This window comes from Thermobia domestica, chromosome 17 (genome assembly GCF_964235325.1).
Source record: "Thermobia domestica chromosome 17, izTheDome1.hap1.1, whole genome shotgun sequence".
Lineage (NCBI taxonomy): Eukaryota > Metazoa > Arthropoda > Insecta > Zygentoma > Lepismatidae > Thermobia > Thermobia domestica.
In genome coordinates, this window is record NC_137470.1 from 136900129 (window position 1) to 136918415 (window position 18287).

Consider the following 18287-nt stretch of genomic DNA (forward strand, 5'->3'; position numbering starts at 1 on the left):
GACAATATACTAACACGCTCAGGAATCTTCATAATCATTTTCCTTACATAATAGTCTGATTTCTGAAAACATCTGGCACTTCTTACCTTTTAGCTCTACCGTAGAGCGTTGTACACGGAGAATAAAATTAAGAGAAAATGTTATCAAACACCAAGAAATTGAAAAGGAACGGACTCACAAGGCAAAAGGAGTGCTGCAAAAAACACCTTGTTGATTGCTGCCAGTCACTTGCCAATTGGTAGTGAGGCACGCTGTGAACTAGCGGTCTCAAGAAGTATGTTCTTTGGTACAAGCAAGGAAGGTTGCCAGTATTGTATGTATTTTTTATTTCTATTTTTTGTTGCTTATGTAACCAAACTTTATCTATATTAAATTTTGTTTTGTTTTTTTTTAAAAGAAAAATTAAACCAATCTTCAAAAACAAATCTTTTATTCCATTTTTGTCTCCAAATAAAATTCCCGAGGCCACAATATTATGTTGTGCTTCTGTTAAGTGTTTCGCAAGACATGAAACTAGATGTTTTGCTTTAACAGCTTTGAAATCTTCCTTCCCTCGTACTTTTAAACTTCTTTGCATTTGGATTTCTTAATCAGTAAATTAAGTCAGATCCATACTGCTTGAAATTCACTGTGAAATATGGAAAGGAAGCTAAATTTTCATAATTAGACTTAAATATTAGAAAACATAATAATAGTTTGCTACTAGCGTTCACCATAATCCTTCAGGTACATTATGTATATATTATGGATCAGCACATTCGTAACTGAACAAAGCCAACACATGAAAAAAAAAAAAAAAAAAAAAAATCTTCGTGCTATGAGACTTCAGTGGAATCTGATTTAAGGAAGGAGATTAAATACTTATTGAAGCTACATAGCCTGAATGTATATCCTGTTCTCAATTTACTGAGTTGGTACTATCAGCTTTAAAGGAATTAACGTATGGACAGATCTGAAACCGAGAACACAAAGTGGGCTAGACTATCTATATTTTCCAGATTGGTAACTGCATTGAATAAGATTTTCTCAGTATGACTTACACCCAATATTACCCGCATCTCAGAAATGCTAAAGCAGAATACTTACTTTCAGATTTCGCTAAACATTTAAAAAAAACAACATAATACTGTGGACTCAAAAATGTTATTTGGAGCCAAGAATGAAATAGAAAGACTTGCTTTTGAAAATTTGTTTACTTTTCTAAAAAATCCAAAACTTAATATAGATAAAGGTTGATTTAACAAGAAATGAGAGATAGTAATTATAAGATACATACAATAGTGGCAACCTTCCCTTCTTGAACAAAAAAACATAGAACTTGAGCCTGCCATTTCACAGCGTACTGCACTTCCATTTGACGTATAACCAGAACTATCAACAAGGTCATTTCTGCACTCCTATAGATCTGCTCTATAGTTCTTCATCTGCGACGTTGCCACATAGTGCAATTCACGTCTCCAGACGAGGGCTGTTCTTTAGTTCATGAGCGCCATTTCGAGAATACTCGATATATATATATCAAGGAGCTATACAAAATTACATATCAGTTGTAGAGTTCCTTCCCGCCGAATACTAGGACCACATTGGTGATCATGGCGCAACTGCTGGTTTTGGTTCCTTGCCCATGCTCAGTGAGACGTCAGAGTCAAGCATAAGAAAGGAATAGCACACGAAAGAGACTTCAGTTGGCTCAATTATACACATTCCTATCTGAGGAAACAAAGAACACCCGTGTTAAGTTAATACGTCTATTTTCCTATCCAAAAGAAAAAGTTCATGGAAGCTAAAGAATATGATAACTTATTGCCGGCTATTTGAAATTATGCATAAATACAAATTGAATAAAATAATTATTTTTCCGCAACTGCATGCTAGAGTTAAATAATTGTCTGTAAATAAATAAGAAAATGTATTTACTATATTTAATAAAAATGAATAAGCGGAAGGATATCTATATTATGTTCTATTTTTCAGCATGTCAGTGCAATTACTTCTTTTCTACTGGGAATTGTGCAGAAGGTACAGGACAGTGTGAATGCAAACCTGAGTTTACACCTCCAAACTGTGACAGCTGTAGCTTCGGGTACTTCGGCTATCCTGAGTGTAGACCTTGTGAATGCCACATCAGCGGAACAAGAGGATCCCATTGTGAGGCCTCAGGTGGTCAATGTCCGTGTAAACCAAATTACACCGGGAAATTCTGTAACTATTGTAATGAAGGGTACTACAACTTTCCGGAATGCTTAGGTAAGTGATTTTGACATAATGATAAAGATCAAGTTTATCTGATCGTTTAGGACTGTGGTTCTCAACCTAATTCCTATCACGACCCCTATTTTATCACATACTCTTGCCAGCGACCCCCTTATAATTTCTGGTTTGTAATAAGCTTGTGTGGGATATTTAATATACCTATTGCGGAGATCTCACGATATCCATCCATTTCTATAATAGTAGAATTCAGCTCTTGTATATAGTAGGTACAGTAACTACCCTAATAGCGAATGGATTAAAACCAAATTTGGTCAGTTCATTCATATTACAAATATCGAATATGATCCATCATACTGTTTCAAAATGGAAAACGTTTGAAAATTTTAAAACTTCATAACTCCCTTAATATTGGGTCATATGATAAAAAAAAATAAAGTATTTCTAATTTTGGTAAAAAAAAAAAAAAAAAAAAAACTTGGACGGTTGTTAAAAAAAATCTTGAGTATTTTAAACGACTTGATAATGTACGTCACAAAGATTGAACCGGACATTGCCGCACTAGTGAAATCACATCATGCTCTGGTACTCATTAGTTTTAATTTTAATTGTATTTCAATATGCAGGTTTTGTGGCATTTATTTTTTTCTGGTATTTCTATATGCAGTTCTCATTAGTTGCATATCGTATTTCTTTCATTTACATTAATTTTTAAACAACTCTGCACGTGCTGAAAATGTTTATAGACCTATCTTTTGTTGTTATTACCAGTATGTATAAAAATAAAAATATGCATATCAGATCAAAATATCATTTAAAAATATTTTCCGGTATTAGATTCTAATTATATTTACCTCTTCTGCTTAACTTCGCGACCCCCAGACTGAGAAATCCTGGTTTAGTATAAAAGTAGTCTCACGAAAAAGAATTTCCGGGCTTACAAAAAAAATTGCATCCATTAGGGATGCGCACGAGACGAGTCGAGACAGAATTTTCCTGAAAAAATTCGAGTCGAGACACGGCTCTTTCAATAGTAAAATATACATTTTTCGAGTCGAGACATTACTTTTACAGCACATTTTCGAGACGAGACAGCCACAAATCTTGTCTCGTGCGCATCCCTAGTATCCATAATCTATTTAAATCTTCTTGATGGTACCAAAGGATTGAGTTTCAAAAGGAAGAAGCCATGATTCACGAGCGTCCAACTTCTACTGTACATACAGGATCTACAAGGAGGTCAACAAATACATACACGAAGATTGAACACAATATCATCGCAGTAGAATTTGTTAAGCCACGATATCAACTTGGATACAATTAGCTTCTCTTACGGGCAGTCATATAAGGAAGATAGGAATTGGGTTTCCTGTACTTTACAAGACACGTTTCTTTTCTACCAAAGACCTATCCATTGGTGTTTTAGATCAATAGATCTCGACTCATTTAGTGTATGAAACTTATAAGTTGAGTATTTCCACGAAAATGTCAATATTCAGTCTATAACTTGAAAATTCTAAACATAGAAACAAATATTTGAAATTACAATTTAATTTTTAGTTTTAGCTTCCCAGCAGCAAAGGAAAAATTAAATTATTCCCGCTCCTATGATTCTTTGATTACAACAATATAATTAAATGCGCTGTAACATGTTGATTAAATAATAATTTCGTTACTCAGAGGTTTTGAAAACGCTGTTACGTAGTCTAGAAGAAAAGACTTCAAAACATCGAAGAAAAATTTGCCTGTATACTACTCAAGGTATGACAGTAGAGCTTCTGAAAAGAGAGGGGTATTCAAGTTCTTTTATACTTACCTAAATTACACTCACATTTATAAAGCAGAAGTGATACTAAAATCAAATTAACTTATATAATTTTTAGGTAGATCCTTATTTCCGACTTTTTTTATGTATCCCCCTGTAAAATATTTCAATATCAGACCAAAGTAATCCATAAGATAAATTAGCTCAATTGAATAATCGTAAAAGATGCCGTAACCGACCTCAAGTTCTTAATGCAATTACAGTATACAATATGAGGCAAAGGTACTTTGTAAGTTTGGAAAGATAATTGTAAGTTAATAAACAGATATTATGAAGGTAATAACTTTAAATGTTTAAAGTTGAAAATAACGTTAAATCTGTGTTTCTGGTGAAAAGCTATCCCAAAATCATATAACATCACTCCTCTTCTTCTTCTTTCAAACGTGAAACCAAGATGGAGAACTTCAAACACTATGCCATCATGATAGCATTATACAGTAATAGATGTGGTTCTACCTATATTACCCGTACCCAATACATGGTGTCACTATCTCTAGCCGTTCCAAACTTACAAGTTACCATTGTCCCATATTGTATACAATAAATGCATTCAAAGTTTGAGATCGCTTGAGGCACAATTTAATATTATTCCATTCAGCTATATTTTTTCATGCGTTACGGACTACTTTCGTCTAATATGAAGCCATTTTAGGGGAGTGAGACTCAAACAAACTCGGAAGTAGAAAAATAACGTCCATCCTAATATATATATATACAAGGTGTCTCAAAAGTCCCCTGACATAAGTAACTGTTGTTATCAGAGTTACAACAAAATACGTATAAGAGGAAAAAACATCTCGAAATATGATGTTTCCAATCTGAAGTGAGGGAACTTTTTAAATTAGATGAGCCGTTTGGGTTGTACACTCTTTATGCGCTCAATGTTAAATGAAAATGAAACTTTGCCATTTATCTGGACCCACAACATAAAGTGAATGAAGTTACTGTCTTTTACACTAACACGTCGATGGCCAGCCCCCATTTCAAATAGAAACTTCATTCACTACTTTTTAAATTGCCCCGATCTTAAATTGCATGTGTATTTCTGGTGATATTTTATTACCCTGACATTTTTGGCCCAATACACTCCTGCATTGATCAAGTATAACATTCTAGCTTATAGTTTTGTTTGCTTTGGCTGTACCGAGCTTAAGATATTAGTAAAAACACATTAAGAACAAGTAATAAAGAAACTAAGTCTACCTGATGGATAAAAATAAGAAATGATATAAAATGCAATGAGCTGATCAGTTCTGTATACAGTATATAGCAAAAGTTTGGAATAGTCCCTTCTAACTTTGAAACAACTGAAGGGAAAGAGTTCATATTTTGGATAGAGGTAATGGAGGTAGATCCACACCTAAAACTGGCTAGTACCATGATGGTGGCCATCTTGAAGTCCGCCATCTTGGATTCGGACCCAAAAGTTTAAATAGAAGTGGGGTCGTGTGACATATTGTTTTGGGGTAGCTTTTCACCACAAACACACATCTGCCTTTAGTTTCCACTTTTCTCTGATTATGTAATAATTAACACCTGTGGAATATAAATATACACTTGGGTCATTTTCTGTAACGATACCGGAATGCACTAGTGTCAAAAGTTCTAAGGTGTGGGTACTCCAGGTGTAAGAGCATAGAGAAGGTTGACAGACAAACAATATTTGTAACTTTTAACGGCAAAGAATAATTATTACGTATCCCTGAAATACCATCATCTACAGGAGAAGTACAAGCTACAACTTCGTAAACAGCTGCTACAGCTTCGTGAAAAAATGGAGCATAAAATATAAAATACAAGCGTTATGCTTCCATACAACAGCAAGCAACACCGGCAGAATAAATGGCACTTGTACAAACCTTCAAAAGAAGTTTGATCGTGATTTACTGTACTTACCGTGTCGACATCACATATTCAAATTAGTTCTTTAAAGTAGTTTTCACGCAGTAACGGATGGTGCTACTGCTGCCAGTACAAGTTCTGGGCCTGATGTGCTTTTGTTTGAAAGATTTAGGCAATCCAGGTCGTCTATCGACAAAAGCAGTTACCGAACTGGGATAGATGATATTACGGAATATGTCCGTGTCAGTATGCTGGAATTTATACAACAGATACACCAAAAACACCATAGAGGTGGCTATAATGTTTTTCTATGGTGTTTATGGTGTATCTGTTGTTGATCTATGAGATGACTATGATCTTTCTAGGCGGCACCCTTCCATAAGGAGTTTCATTTCGTATTGTTGGAGCTGTGAGCCATACTCGGTGGATGGCAAAAATTATATATGCGGATTCCAAAATCAATTTGAACTGACGAGAAAAGAAAAGAATTCAATCAAGCTTGTTCAAATCAATTCATAAGCTTGATCCTTTGCTCCATTGGCTGTGAAAGCTCCGTATCACGATTACGAGTTTTCACAGAAATTAATCGAATACAAAGAAGTACTGTAGATCCAGATAGTAATTGTGCTGTAAAAGAAAAATAATAAAAAATAATCGCTAACCATTTTTGGTATCTGTCACCAGAAACTGCGGCATTCGCATTCTTTGATGATGGAGTACCACAACACGTGATGGAAAAAATGGTGCCTAATATAATGAGAAGTACAGAAGAATGTGATGTACAGAACCACATAAAGCGATACTCTATAAATAGTGCAGAAGTCAACAGTTTCCAAGAAAAAGAATTCTCGGACTTCGTTTCCGCAGATTCGAAGACATGTTTCTCAAGATTTTCTATAGATAACAAATTTTCTAAGAAACATGCCCATCTACTTGGAAACAAGATGTCAACTTTCAACGTGGGTTGGAGGTATTGAAAGACATTATGTTAGTGAACGATATGGCAGAGAGAGGGGTGAAACTGATAAAGAATACGGAAACATTCTAACGTAGGACGAGAAAGAAAAACAATGCATATTGCAGATCGTCAGTGAACACAGGAAGAAGTATCCAGGTGTTACAAAAATTTGTTTGAGCAGGCAGTGGAATTTGGCTAGTTATTCACAGCCTTCAGCTTTTATTATTATTATCATTTTTAACCTTCGTTATATTAATTATGCATTTTACGTACTTAATGTAAATAATTTCCATATAGGTTGATCTACACTCATGTCCAAAATTATTGTCGCATGTCCATAAATATGTTTGTTGTAGGAACATAATTTCACAACGAATTCGCCCGGTATTTCTTATAATGTTGGTATGTGTATAATCGGCAAAGAAATGTATGTGCCAAATTTCATGTCAAAAGAGCAGTAAATAAGAATAATAAATTGAAAATAAAACTTTCTTGTCCATTTAGCAACATTTTGTTATACTTATTCTAATTTTCGTATTTATAATTATTTTCCTATGAAATTTACCACAAATATACATTTCCCGATTATACACATAGTATCAGTATTAAAAGTACCCTGCCAAACCATTATCAAATTATATTCTTACAAGAAGACAGTTATAGATATGCGACAATCATTTTGGACATGATTGTACATTGGAACGGAATATGCTATTATGTAGAAACATATATAATTGCTTTATTGTTACTTTTATGTACCTCTTTTTAAATACTTCTGTATACTATGAATAAATGCAACATTGAAGAATATTAAACTATTATTATAAAGGTAATAACTATTACATGATCAGAGATAAGTTGAAAATAAAGACAGATGTGTGTTTGCAGTGTAAAGCTACCCCCAAAACGATATGTCAAACGACCCCATTTCTATTTAAAATTTTGGGTCTGAATCCAGGATGGTGGACTTCAAGACTGCCACCATCATGGTACTACTCAGTTTCAGGCCTGGATCTATCTCCACTACCTCTATCCAAAATCTGAATTCTTTCCCTTCAGTCGTTTCGAAGTTACAAGGGTCTATTTCAAACTTTTGTCATATACAGTCGGTTAAATATTCCTCAACTGATTCAATATTTTTCATGGATTAATTTGGTCCGGCATGAAACCAATTTAGGGTTGAGAGCAAAGAAATTCGAAAAAAAAATCTCCATATAATTAAGGACCAGCCTAATATATACGTATATATATATATATATATATATATATATATATATATGTGTGTGTGTGTGTGTGTGTGTGTGTGTGTGTGTGTGTGTGTGTGGCAGAAATGAACACATCTTAAAATCTCGAATGTGTTGAATCTGAGATTTAATACAGTGTGAAACAGACGAAAATCAATACGATACAAACATGAGCTAACTTTGAAAATATGGAGATACTACAGCAAGTAACAAAAAAATGGATCATTCGAAGTGAAATATCACCATTTACCTTTTTCTCTTAAAACAATAAATAAAAGAATTGCTCTGAAGTATAGAGGAAGTCGAGTGGTGAGAGTTTGAGATATGTTATTTTCAACTCAGAATTTGACAATACGATTGTGAATACTGTATTGCTCAGGTGAAAGTATATGTCCAAAACACTCGCTACTCTGTTTCATAGTAGTTGGGGGCCCGGTGGCTCAGTCGTAGAGCGTTCACCTCCGGTGCTTGGGGTCCCTGGTTCGATCCCAGCTCGCGCCATGTGGACTTTGTGGTGGACAAACACCGTGCTCGTGGATTTTCTCGGAGTTCTCCCTTTTCCTCCCACTTTCTTTATTTCACCATTTCACTCCTCTCATTATCACCGTCTCCTTTAACCTAACCGGCATAACCGTGGGACGTAAAACTTAAAGATTTCATTTCATTTTCTGTTTCATAGTACCTCTTATATTTCACGGTACTACATTCGTTTACGATTACTGTTGTAGTTGCTTAGAGCATGGAAAAATGTAAAAGTGTGGGTATTTTGCTTGGACTGTTCAACGACGAAGTGAACAAAGAATTGCATATAAGCAAGGGATGGAAGAAAAAATAGCAAGGTTTAAAAAAGTGTAAGAAAGGCAAGACAATAAAAGAAAAAGGAAATAGAGACTGAGACCAAGATGAGAGAATATAGAGTAAAATTTTAAAAGAAGGGATGAGTGCAGAAGTAAAAAAGAAAATACAAATAATAGGAAAACCAAAAATGGATCAAAAGATTGCGATCTTGGCCAAAAGCTAGTTCTTGGATCAGGGGCCACAAAATTTTTAAACGGCCCCTAAATCCAATTTTCATATTTTTCTACGGAATAAGCACATCATACTGAGTTAAGTGATAGTTTGGGTTTGGCTCCACTATATTGTAGCTCTCCAGATATAAGACCTACAAGAAAATTTTGCCTGAAATATATTGGATCTTTTGATTCAAAAATAAAGAAAGGACATGGCGGAGGAGAGTAAGTAAAAGGATCTGGTAAGAACGTAAAGAAAGCCTCATCTCTTGGATTATTACGAAGGACGACAAGGTAGTGCAACACAGAAATGTAACTACAAGTCCATGTTGTATAACCTTCATTCATTGTAACTTTGACTCAGTAGTCCGGCACGGTAGTTAATAGTTCGATAGGTAATGTGTTACTAAGTCGCCTTAGATCTTATTCATGTAAAATTGCAACTTCTGTAAGGTGAACTTCTGTTATTAGCGGAGAAGATCCTTTTTACTGCAGGATGTTTGGTTTCGAAATATATTGAAATATCATTGTACAGTCCGCAGTAAAAAACATGCAACATGAGCATGTAAGTTTATTGTGAAACGACGAAATCTTTTGCTCCAAAATATGTGTGCAGGGGAGGACGCCGAGGTTTCTCCTGGCGTGGTTCGTGCCACTTAGACGTTATGTTAATTCCCTGGGTTGTTAGGCGTAGTTTCACAATAAATTTACATGCTCATGTTGCAGGTTTTTTGCTGCGGACTGTACATCTTTAACATAGTCCGTACATGGATTCGTAAAGTGAAAGACAATAAAGGATTTAAAAAGCCATATGATAATAGGTTAATAAGAAACGATACTAAATATAATGCTATGGTAACCAAAACTGAGAAAAATTCATGATCACACGCTATAGTATGTACTTACTGTAATTATATGCACTATAACTTGGTATACTTTACATGCAATAAGAATAGTTTTCATTAGAAATTTCTTGAATAAATGTGAATATACAGGTTGTCCCACATAAAACCGGTACGCCTCAGGCACGAGATTCAAGTAATACTTTAACAGCAACAATGAACTAACTAATAATGAATAGATAATAGTAACATTAAACAGTTGCCTATTCAAAAGAGATACTGGAAGTGGTGGCCATAAACATCCAGGCATCGCTGACCTGGTTTGATGACGTCACCAGCAATACGCTGCAATTCTGCAGGCGTAATGTTGTTAATTTCACTAGTAATATTCCGTTTAAGATTGTCTATTGTGTGAGGATTGTCAGTATATACTTTGCTTTTCAGTGTGCCCAATAAATAAAAATCACACGATGTTAAGTCCGGGGACCTTGGGGGCCAAAGGCCTCTACTGACAAGACTGTCTTCAGGGAATGCGCTGCTGATGTGATTCAACACATAACACATTGCAACAACTCAAGAATACGAGCTTCTCACAACAACTGAAGCACGAACACACTGCTGTACTCAACTTTCCGATAAAATGCAGTGTAGCCAACTTTCGTGATAGTGTTGTCACTCCACATGCAATTTAACTAGAGATTATTAACCAGTACGTGAGGTTTTATGTGGGACACCCTGTATTTTGTTGGAACTTTCTTAACTGATTCCAACAATTATGATTGGTAAGGATTTGGTAATTCCTAACTTCAAGTCAAACATGTTTTAATTTTTATAACCGTTAAAGTACTTGAATTATCTACACTTGACAAGGTATAAAAATACGATAAAATTGTTATGTGTATTACATTTGATTCATTATATGCTTTTGTGCTTTTTCTTATAGCTTGTGAATGTAACCCATTGGGTTCAACATCGAATGCATGTGACATTGAGACAGGACAGTGTCAGTGTAGCAATAATTATGGAGGCAGAACTTGTGATGAATGTGAACATGGATATTACAGTTATCCTCAGTGTTTGTGTAAGTATTTAAGTACCTAAGTAAACGATATATTACAGTTCTCTGCAATCTAGAATTATCATATTTTTTGATTTCTCAGAAATATTTCCTAAAATGTTCTTAGCCGTAAATAAATTCTGTATATATAAATCATCGAATTCCCTTTGCCTTCACTGGTGTTTTTGTCAAGACAAGTTTTCCTTTGCTAAGAAAGAGCCTTGAGAAGGTGTAAGATGAATTGTGAGTTAATTATACAGGTAGTAACTATGTATACTAACATATCATAACTTAGAATACAAGCATCTTGAGCAGTGGCGTATTTAGGGGTGGGCTATCGGGTTCAATCCCTCCCCCTCCGGAATAAATTTGTTAGTTTTTCATAATACACGTACAATAATAATCCTTACCATTTCTAAGAATTTCATTGACTTTTCATTTTCTCATGCTTTTTGTTCAGAAATAATACTGTATTTGTCAAATTTCATTCTATGTAAGAACTGCGTTCTTTTGTTCATTCTTTCGTCCATTCTACTCTCCTGTTTCTTTTTCTTAGTTCTTCTTTTCGTTTCTCCTATCATACTTTCGACCGTTGTTAGTTGTGATTCAAGTCGGCTGTCGTCAGTAACACCAAAACTAAGGGGAGCTGATAAGCGAAACTAGTGTTCCACACCACTTGCACGGATATCAACATAAGAGGACTTTAGTTATTATAGCAAAGGAATATTTATATCGTTTAGTTATAAAGAAAGTTAAATGACTGAATTACAGAAAATCAAGAGGGGGAAAAAGTAGCCCGGGAAATTAGGTAGGCCAAGAGGATGCTTCCTTTTTCTTCTATGAATAGAATAAAAAGTTAGATTCACTTCTAAATTTTTGTATCATATCACATAATATTCACCAGTCTGCAATTCTTGCCATTAAAACCGCAATCAGTATACTTCAGCTTCAACTTCTCTCAGCATTTTCTTTCAGGCAAAAGCGTACACAGATAAAACTGAATATTTTCATTTTTTTCTAAAATGGAATCTGTTAAGTTGAAATGAGATTACAAATTCAACGTGTGTTTGCAAGAGCGTCATTTTAGATTTGCCTGGGAGGGGGGGGGGGGGTAAGATCCTCCATCAACATACGATTTTTACTTTTTTCCTAGTATATTAGGATACAATCGATTAAAATATATTTAATTCTCAACTCAGGTGGGCAATTGCCCCCCTGCTTCCCCGTGTTGTGCATAGCCCCACGAAACAAAATCTTAAATACACCACTGATCTTGAGGCATTCAGTACGGGTTTTCCCCAGTATAAATATGTTTAGCCATTCTGCTTGTTTTATGCCTGGTGACGTTCAATCAGAGAGTACAGCGAGTCCAATTTCTCATAATAAAATCCACAAGGGATAATTTACTTTTGGGGTTGAGTTTGTTTTAACGATTTTTTAAGTATGTCTTTTTTTTTTTTTTTTTTGTATTTCACAAATGTTTTATTAATAGCCCTAAAATATGGCATAAGTCACATCTTATTAAAATCCTACAAGGGGTATTTTCCTCTTCGGAGTAAACTTTCATAGGGAGATGTTTTTCGAAAATTCCTTAAAATTTTCTTCGTATTTCATAAATAAGTGTTTCAGTAATAACTGCAGCAAAACGTGATTTAATTTAAGAAATTGGAACAGGAAAGATAAGTTCCCCAGTGTTAACAATATGCATTCAAACACATTAGAAGTTAAATACGGGGTACCGCAGGGTTCAGTTCTGGGTCCGGTACTATTTTTAATAATGATAAATGATTTACCTTTAAATACTAATGCTAAATCCATTCTATACGCGGATGATACTACCCTACATGTACAAGGTTTGAAGAGTGTTTATAGAAACTCAATACGCGTTATCAGAAGCAGTGACATGGTTATATAAGAAATGAGTATATAAGAAATTCATATTTTGCATTTTTTTCATAATATAATTGGATATGGGATTTTGCTTTGGGGTAACAGTAGCCAAGCACATGATGTCCTAGTTTTGCAAAAGAAAACTATCAGGATTATTGTTGAAACATATGATAAAGAACACTGTAAACCACTATTTATTAGCAGTGATGAAAATTTTCCGGAAAATTTTCCGATTCATAAAAACATACTCCACTTATTCCTACATCGTTGTTTAGTCGAGATGTGAGGTGGAAAATTTTCTTCTATATTTTTCCGGAAAGTTTTCCGTTCTTAACAAATAGTGATGAACTAACAATTCGTCAGTATTCATAAAATTGATTGAATGCATATATGGAAATGTTAAAAAGTGAAAGATCTTTTAAAGGATCTGAAAATTTTCATAGCTTAGACAATTTTCAGTACTATGTAGGAACAAGTGGAACAATTTTTCATGATTCGAAAAATTCTCTCTCTTGTACAGTGATGAAAATTTTCCGGGAAATTTTCCGATTCAAAAAACATACTCCACTTATTCCTACATCGTTGTTTAGCCGTGATGTGAGGTGGAAAATATTATTCTATACTTTTCCGGAAAATTTTCCGTTCTAAATAATATCAGTAATCAAGTAACAATTCCTCAGCAATCATAAAATTGATTGAAATCATATATAGAAATGTTAAAAAGTGAAAGATCGTTTAAAGAATCTGAAAATGTTCATGGCTTAGACAATTTTCAGTATTATGTAGGAACAAGTGGAACAATTTTTCATGAATCGAATGAATAAGTGGAGTATGTTTTTATGAATCGGAAAATATTCATGGCTTTTAATAAATTGAAATTTTAAATAATAGAATGGGATATTTGTACTCTACGAACTGGATGTGTGTTCTCTGCACTTTGCATACACACACACACACACAGAGAGAGAGAGAGAGAGAGAGAGGAGTTGAATTGAGTTGATTTTGAGTTTAACGTCCCTTTCAGCAGCGAGACTATATAAAACGGGACCAACTTATTAACGTGGAATCCGAACTACATGAACTCCCGCTGGGAATCGAAGCCAGGTTTTCCATGCCAAAGGCGCGTATGCTAACCGCTTAGCAACGAAGGAACTCGCAGAACAAGAGAGAGAGAGAGAAACACTGTGTAAAATTTTATTTCCCAACTTGAAATATTAGAAAATTTTCCGGTTCCCGAAAGCTAATTGGAAAATTATAATTTGTTGCTGACTAACTTTCCTCTACTGAAATTCAATTTTGTAGCTCTATGTGCAGTTAAATATAGTGGAAAATTTTCCACCTAACATCACTATACATAATATCCAAAATTGTCCGGCCTATGAAAAGTGTTTTCCACTTGTTTCTACATCGTGATGAAAATTTTCCGATCTATGAAAATTCCTTTCACTTGTTTCTACAGAGCAATAAAACTTTCCAATTCACAAAAAAGTTGTTTTACTTTTTGCTTCAAAATGATGAAAACTTTCCGACTCATAAAAAGTTCTTTAATTTTTCCATATAAGGCAGAAAATATTTCGATTCATGAAAAATGGTTTAACTTGTTCCTACATAGTACTGAAAATTGTCTGAGCCATGAAAATTTTAAGATTATTTAAACGATCTTTCACTTTTCAACATTTCTATACATGAATTCAATCAATTTCATGATTGCTGAGGAATTCTTACTTGCTTACTGATATTCTTTTAGAACGGAAAATTTTCCGGAAAAATATAGCGGAAAATTTTCCACCTCACGTCACATCACTATTTATTAGGCTTAAGATAATGACAGTAGTTAATCTATATATTTATCAAATGCTATTTACACTAGCAATTATAAGCAAAACCTTGCAAATATGACACTTGAAGTACATACATATAATACTAGATGGTGCAAGAAAATTGATTTGCCCTTTACTAGATTATTGAAGATCAGAAATAGGTATTTAGTTTCACGACCGAAGCTGTTCAATAAACTAACAACCTCGATACAACAGCTGCCATTAAAGGTTTATAAAAGGAAGTCACATAATTGGTTAATAGCAAATCCATTTTATTCCATTGAAGAGTTCAGTGAATGTGAAGAAACTGTGTCGTAATTTTCAGAGACATTCTATTTCAAATATTATTAGGCTATTTATCATACTATTAACCAGCAACTGATTATTTGTATATTATCAATACTCTTTTCGTTTTGTTTTATACATACTTATATATCTATCTGTATATCTCATTTGGACGTTGTCTATTGCTTGTAAAGCTCAATGACAATAAAATATTCTATTCTATAACTAACATGGAGACACGACGGTCTACTGGCAGAACTTTTACGTCTGGTGCGGGGAATCTTCGTTCCATCCCAGAAAATACGTACTTGTAATGGGCAATGTCAAAGCTGTGTTTCTTCTCAAAGTTGTCATGTTTCTCCTTACTTCCTTATTTCTCTAATTCGTTTATCAGTTACTTCCGCCTACACAGCACAACCGCAAGAAATTGTTCTCAAGATTTCATAATTTTAGCTATCTTTTTAGTATGGTGTAATATTATTTCTTCTGTAAGGTAATTGCTATTTATGATCGTTGAAACTATGTATCTTCATTTCTTCTTTTTTCCAGATTGTTCTTGTGACGTACGAGGAACGACACCTGAAATTTGTGATAAAAGTACAGGACAATGTCTTTGTAAAGAGGGCTATGGTGGAGCACGTTGCGATCAGTGCATAGCAGGATACTATGGATATCCCGACTGCAAACCGTGTGGTTGTAGTGAAGTGGGAAGTGCATCGAGAGACTGTGATGCAACTGGAAAATGCACTTGTCTAAGCAACTTTGCTGGACGCACCTGTGATCAGTGCAGTCCTGGTTATTATCAGTACCCTCAATGCTTGTGTAAGTATTCCTGCCGTATAGTATAATTTTTCGATTGATGCTATGAATACCAGCTAACATCCTCTAAATGAAAATTATTTTCAATGATTAATAATAACCCAGCTGGACTGATTTAACGCAAATATATTGAAAGGGAGTTAGGCCAGTTTAGGAAAGAGCGCCCACAACCGAATAATTGTATCTCTGTGTAGGCTCTCCAAGGACAAATGGCTCACTTGAAAACATTAAAGTGTTAAGTAATTTATAACCTTCATGTAGATGAATGGTATCTCTTTGGGTCCACATTTAAGCTAGGTTACCATGATGCAAGACTCTTGTAGCTGTCATTAAAAAATTCTGCAACCCCATCTTTCTATTTACTATTTACATATTTTAAATTTATGAAAACAAGAAAGATACTCCAACCATGCAGCACTGCCCTCTAGTGGACAAATAGTGAACATCCTTATTAAAAACGTGTATTTTGGCGCACTTTCCCTCCCCGTCCAAAAGAGTCCGTTGTTTCGGAAGCGGCGAAACTGTTTTTTCTTTATGTCAGTGGGAGGGCGGTAGCAGGCAGCAAGCAAGACAACCCAGAAAGTTGAACATGATTTGACTCCTTCCAAGATGAAAAAACTATTGCATATCCCTTTCAAGACTATGTTTACATGTGGAAATATTGTAGGGTTACAAGATTTTCTTAATGGGAGCTACAAGATTCTTGCAGTATGGAAACCTAGCTTTAGTTATAATAGATTATGTATTTATTTCAATATTTATGTTTTCTATTGGGAAGCTCTCCTATTATAATAAGACAGGATGTTTGTGTGTCAGAAAATTTTGCATTCATGAGACGTCAAGGTGTTTTATTACGGGCAAGATAAACAAATTGTACCCAAAAATTTTGGATCAGAAATATTATCTATTTCGTAATAACCAAGTTCCGGCTGTGTTTATATACTTAATTCATTAGAAATTCAAGGAGTACATTAAGTGCGTTTTATGTTTAAGAGTTTTATCCAGTGGGACTGTTATTAATTTTTAATATGAAGGAAAGCCAAATTGTAAATTAAATAAAAACCAATTGTTGTGAGAGGCTCCCGAAGGCCACTGCAATCAATTGGTAAGTGAAGAAACTAAGGAATGTAGTTATAACAATTTTGTTTCAATAATAAAATAAACAGTGGCCAAAAGTAGTAATACGTTTAACTTATTAAACTAGAATAATTAATTTTCAGAGTAAAAAAAAAGTAAGGAAAAACGTGATTTCATCGTTCAAAACAAATTAAAATTTAAATACTCTCTATTTTCCTCTCAGCTTGTGACTGTGACTCTCATGGCTCAATTGGCATTTCATGTGATAGCGAAGGAAGATGTCAATGTAGACCTAATTTTGATGGAAATCAGTGTGACCAGTGTAAAGAGGGATTCTATAACTTTCCCATTTGCGAAGGTAAGGTTTATAAACTACGAGTACTGATCACGAAGTATGGTTCCAAAGCCTGCAGTGAAACGTGTATATATTCTTTCATACAACCAATACAGCCAACAGAATAGTACTTACAGTACATTAGGTTACTTTCTCCATATCAGTTGAGGCACTCGTTCTATCGTAGTATGAGTTTGAAGATTCCCTGCTGGTAAAAATACTCTGCTTGAGTGTTCAGCCACGTTGTCACGAAGTGTTTTACTTCCTCGTCTGAAGCAAAGCGACACCCTAGGTGCTACTTTAAATGCAGGAACAGGTGAAAGTCGCTTCGAGCGAGGTCTACGCTGTAGGGAGGGTGGTCGATGATATACCAGTTGTGTTCAAATCTGTTAACGCCATGCTGGGTCAGCTACTGTGCTCCCCCGTCGTTGACGTTGTCTCTACCAGCCGCAAACTTTCGACACCATTCTGCAACATGCTGACGACACATTACAGTCTCTCTGTAAACGCCTTATCAGCTGCCGGTGAATTTCAGCCGCGGTTACATGTTTCGCCCATAGAAATAGAATAACCGAACGGACTTTTTCGCGAGACCAGTTTTCCAAACGAGTCACCAGTAGTGTTTACTTAGTACTATCGCAGTAGATGGCAGGTAGCTGAAACTGCACAGTTGCCAACTCCATGTATTAAAATTACTGCACACTTCTCATTCCTCTATAACAGAAAAAACTCTAAAAATATCTGCCTTGTAACTTTAGTTTCTGATCCTCCCTCGTACTTTTGTTTTCAAAAATTTATTTTAAAACTTCTGTCAGTATTATTATATCCCAGAAATTAATGTACGCTAGTTTTGTTTCCCAAATAGTTTGAAATTTTGCTAAATATATTTCTTCTATTTTAGCTAAACTGCAAATCCATATACCACATAAATATTTAAGTATAGACTCCCAGCTTATGGATTTGAGCTTATTGGTAGCATTCTTGCTTTTGAAGCGACAGATTCGGTTTCAATTCCTGATTTGTGTTATTTGACTTCTATGTTAAATGGTAGGTCCACGTCTCAAAACCCTCAT

At 34.7% G+C, this 18287-nt stretch overlaps 1 protein-coding gene across 1 annotated transcript in view; it reads left to right on the forward strand.

The window, feature by feature from the left end:
* The window catches only part of LanA (laminin subunit alpha), a 402631-nt gene that overhangs the window by 159168 nt on the left and 225176 nt on the right, over positions 1–18287 (forward strand). Inside the window, exons 8-11 of the mRNA XM_081744326.1 lie at positions 1975–2247; positions 10876–11013; positions 15534–15806; positions 17104–17238. Coding sequence (XP_081600452.1) covers positions 1975–2247; positions 10876–11013; positions 15534–15806; positions 17104–17238 — 819 coding nt within the window. The remainder of the gene's footprint in view (positions 1–1974; positions 2248–10875; positions 11014–15533; positions 15807–17103; positions 17239–18287) is intronic.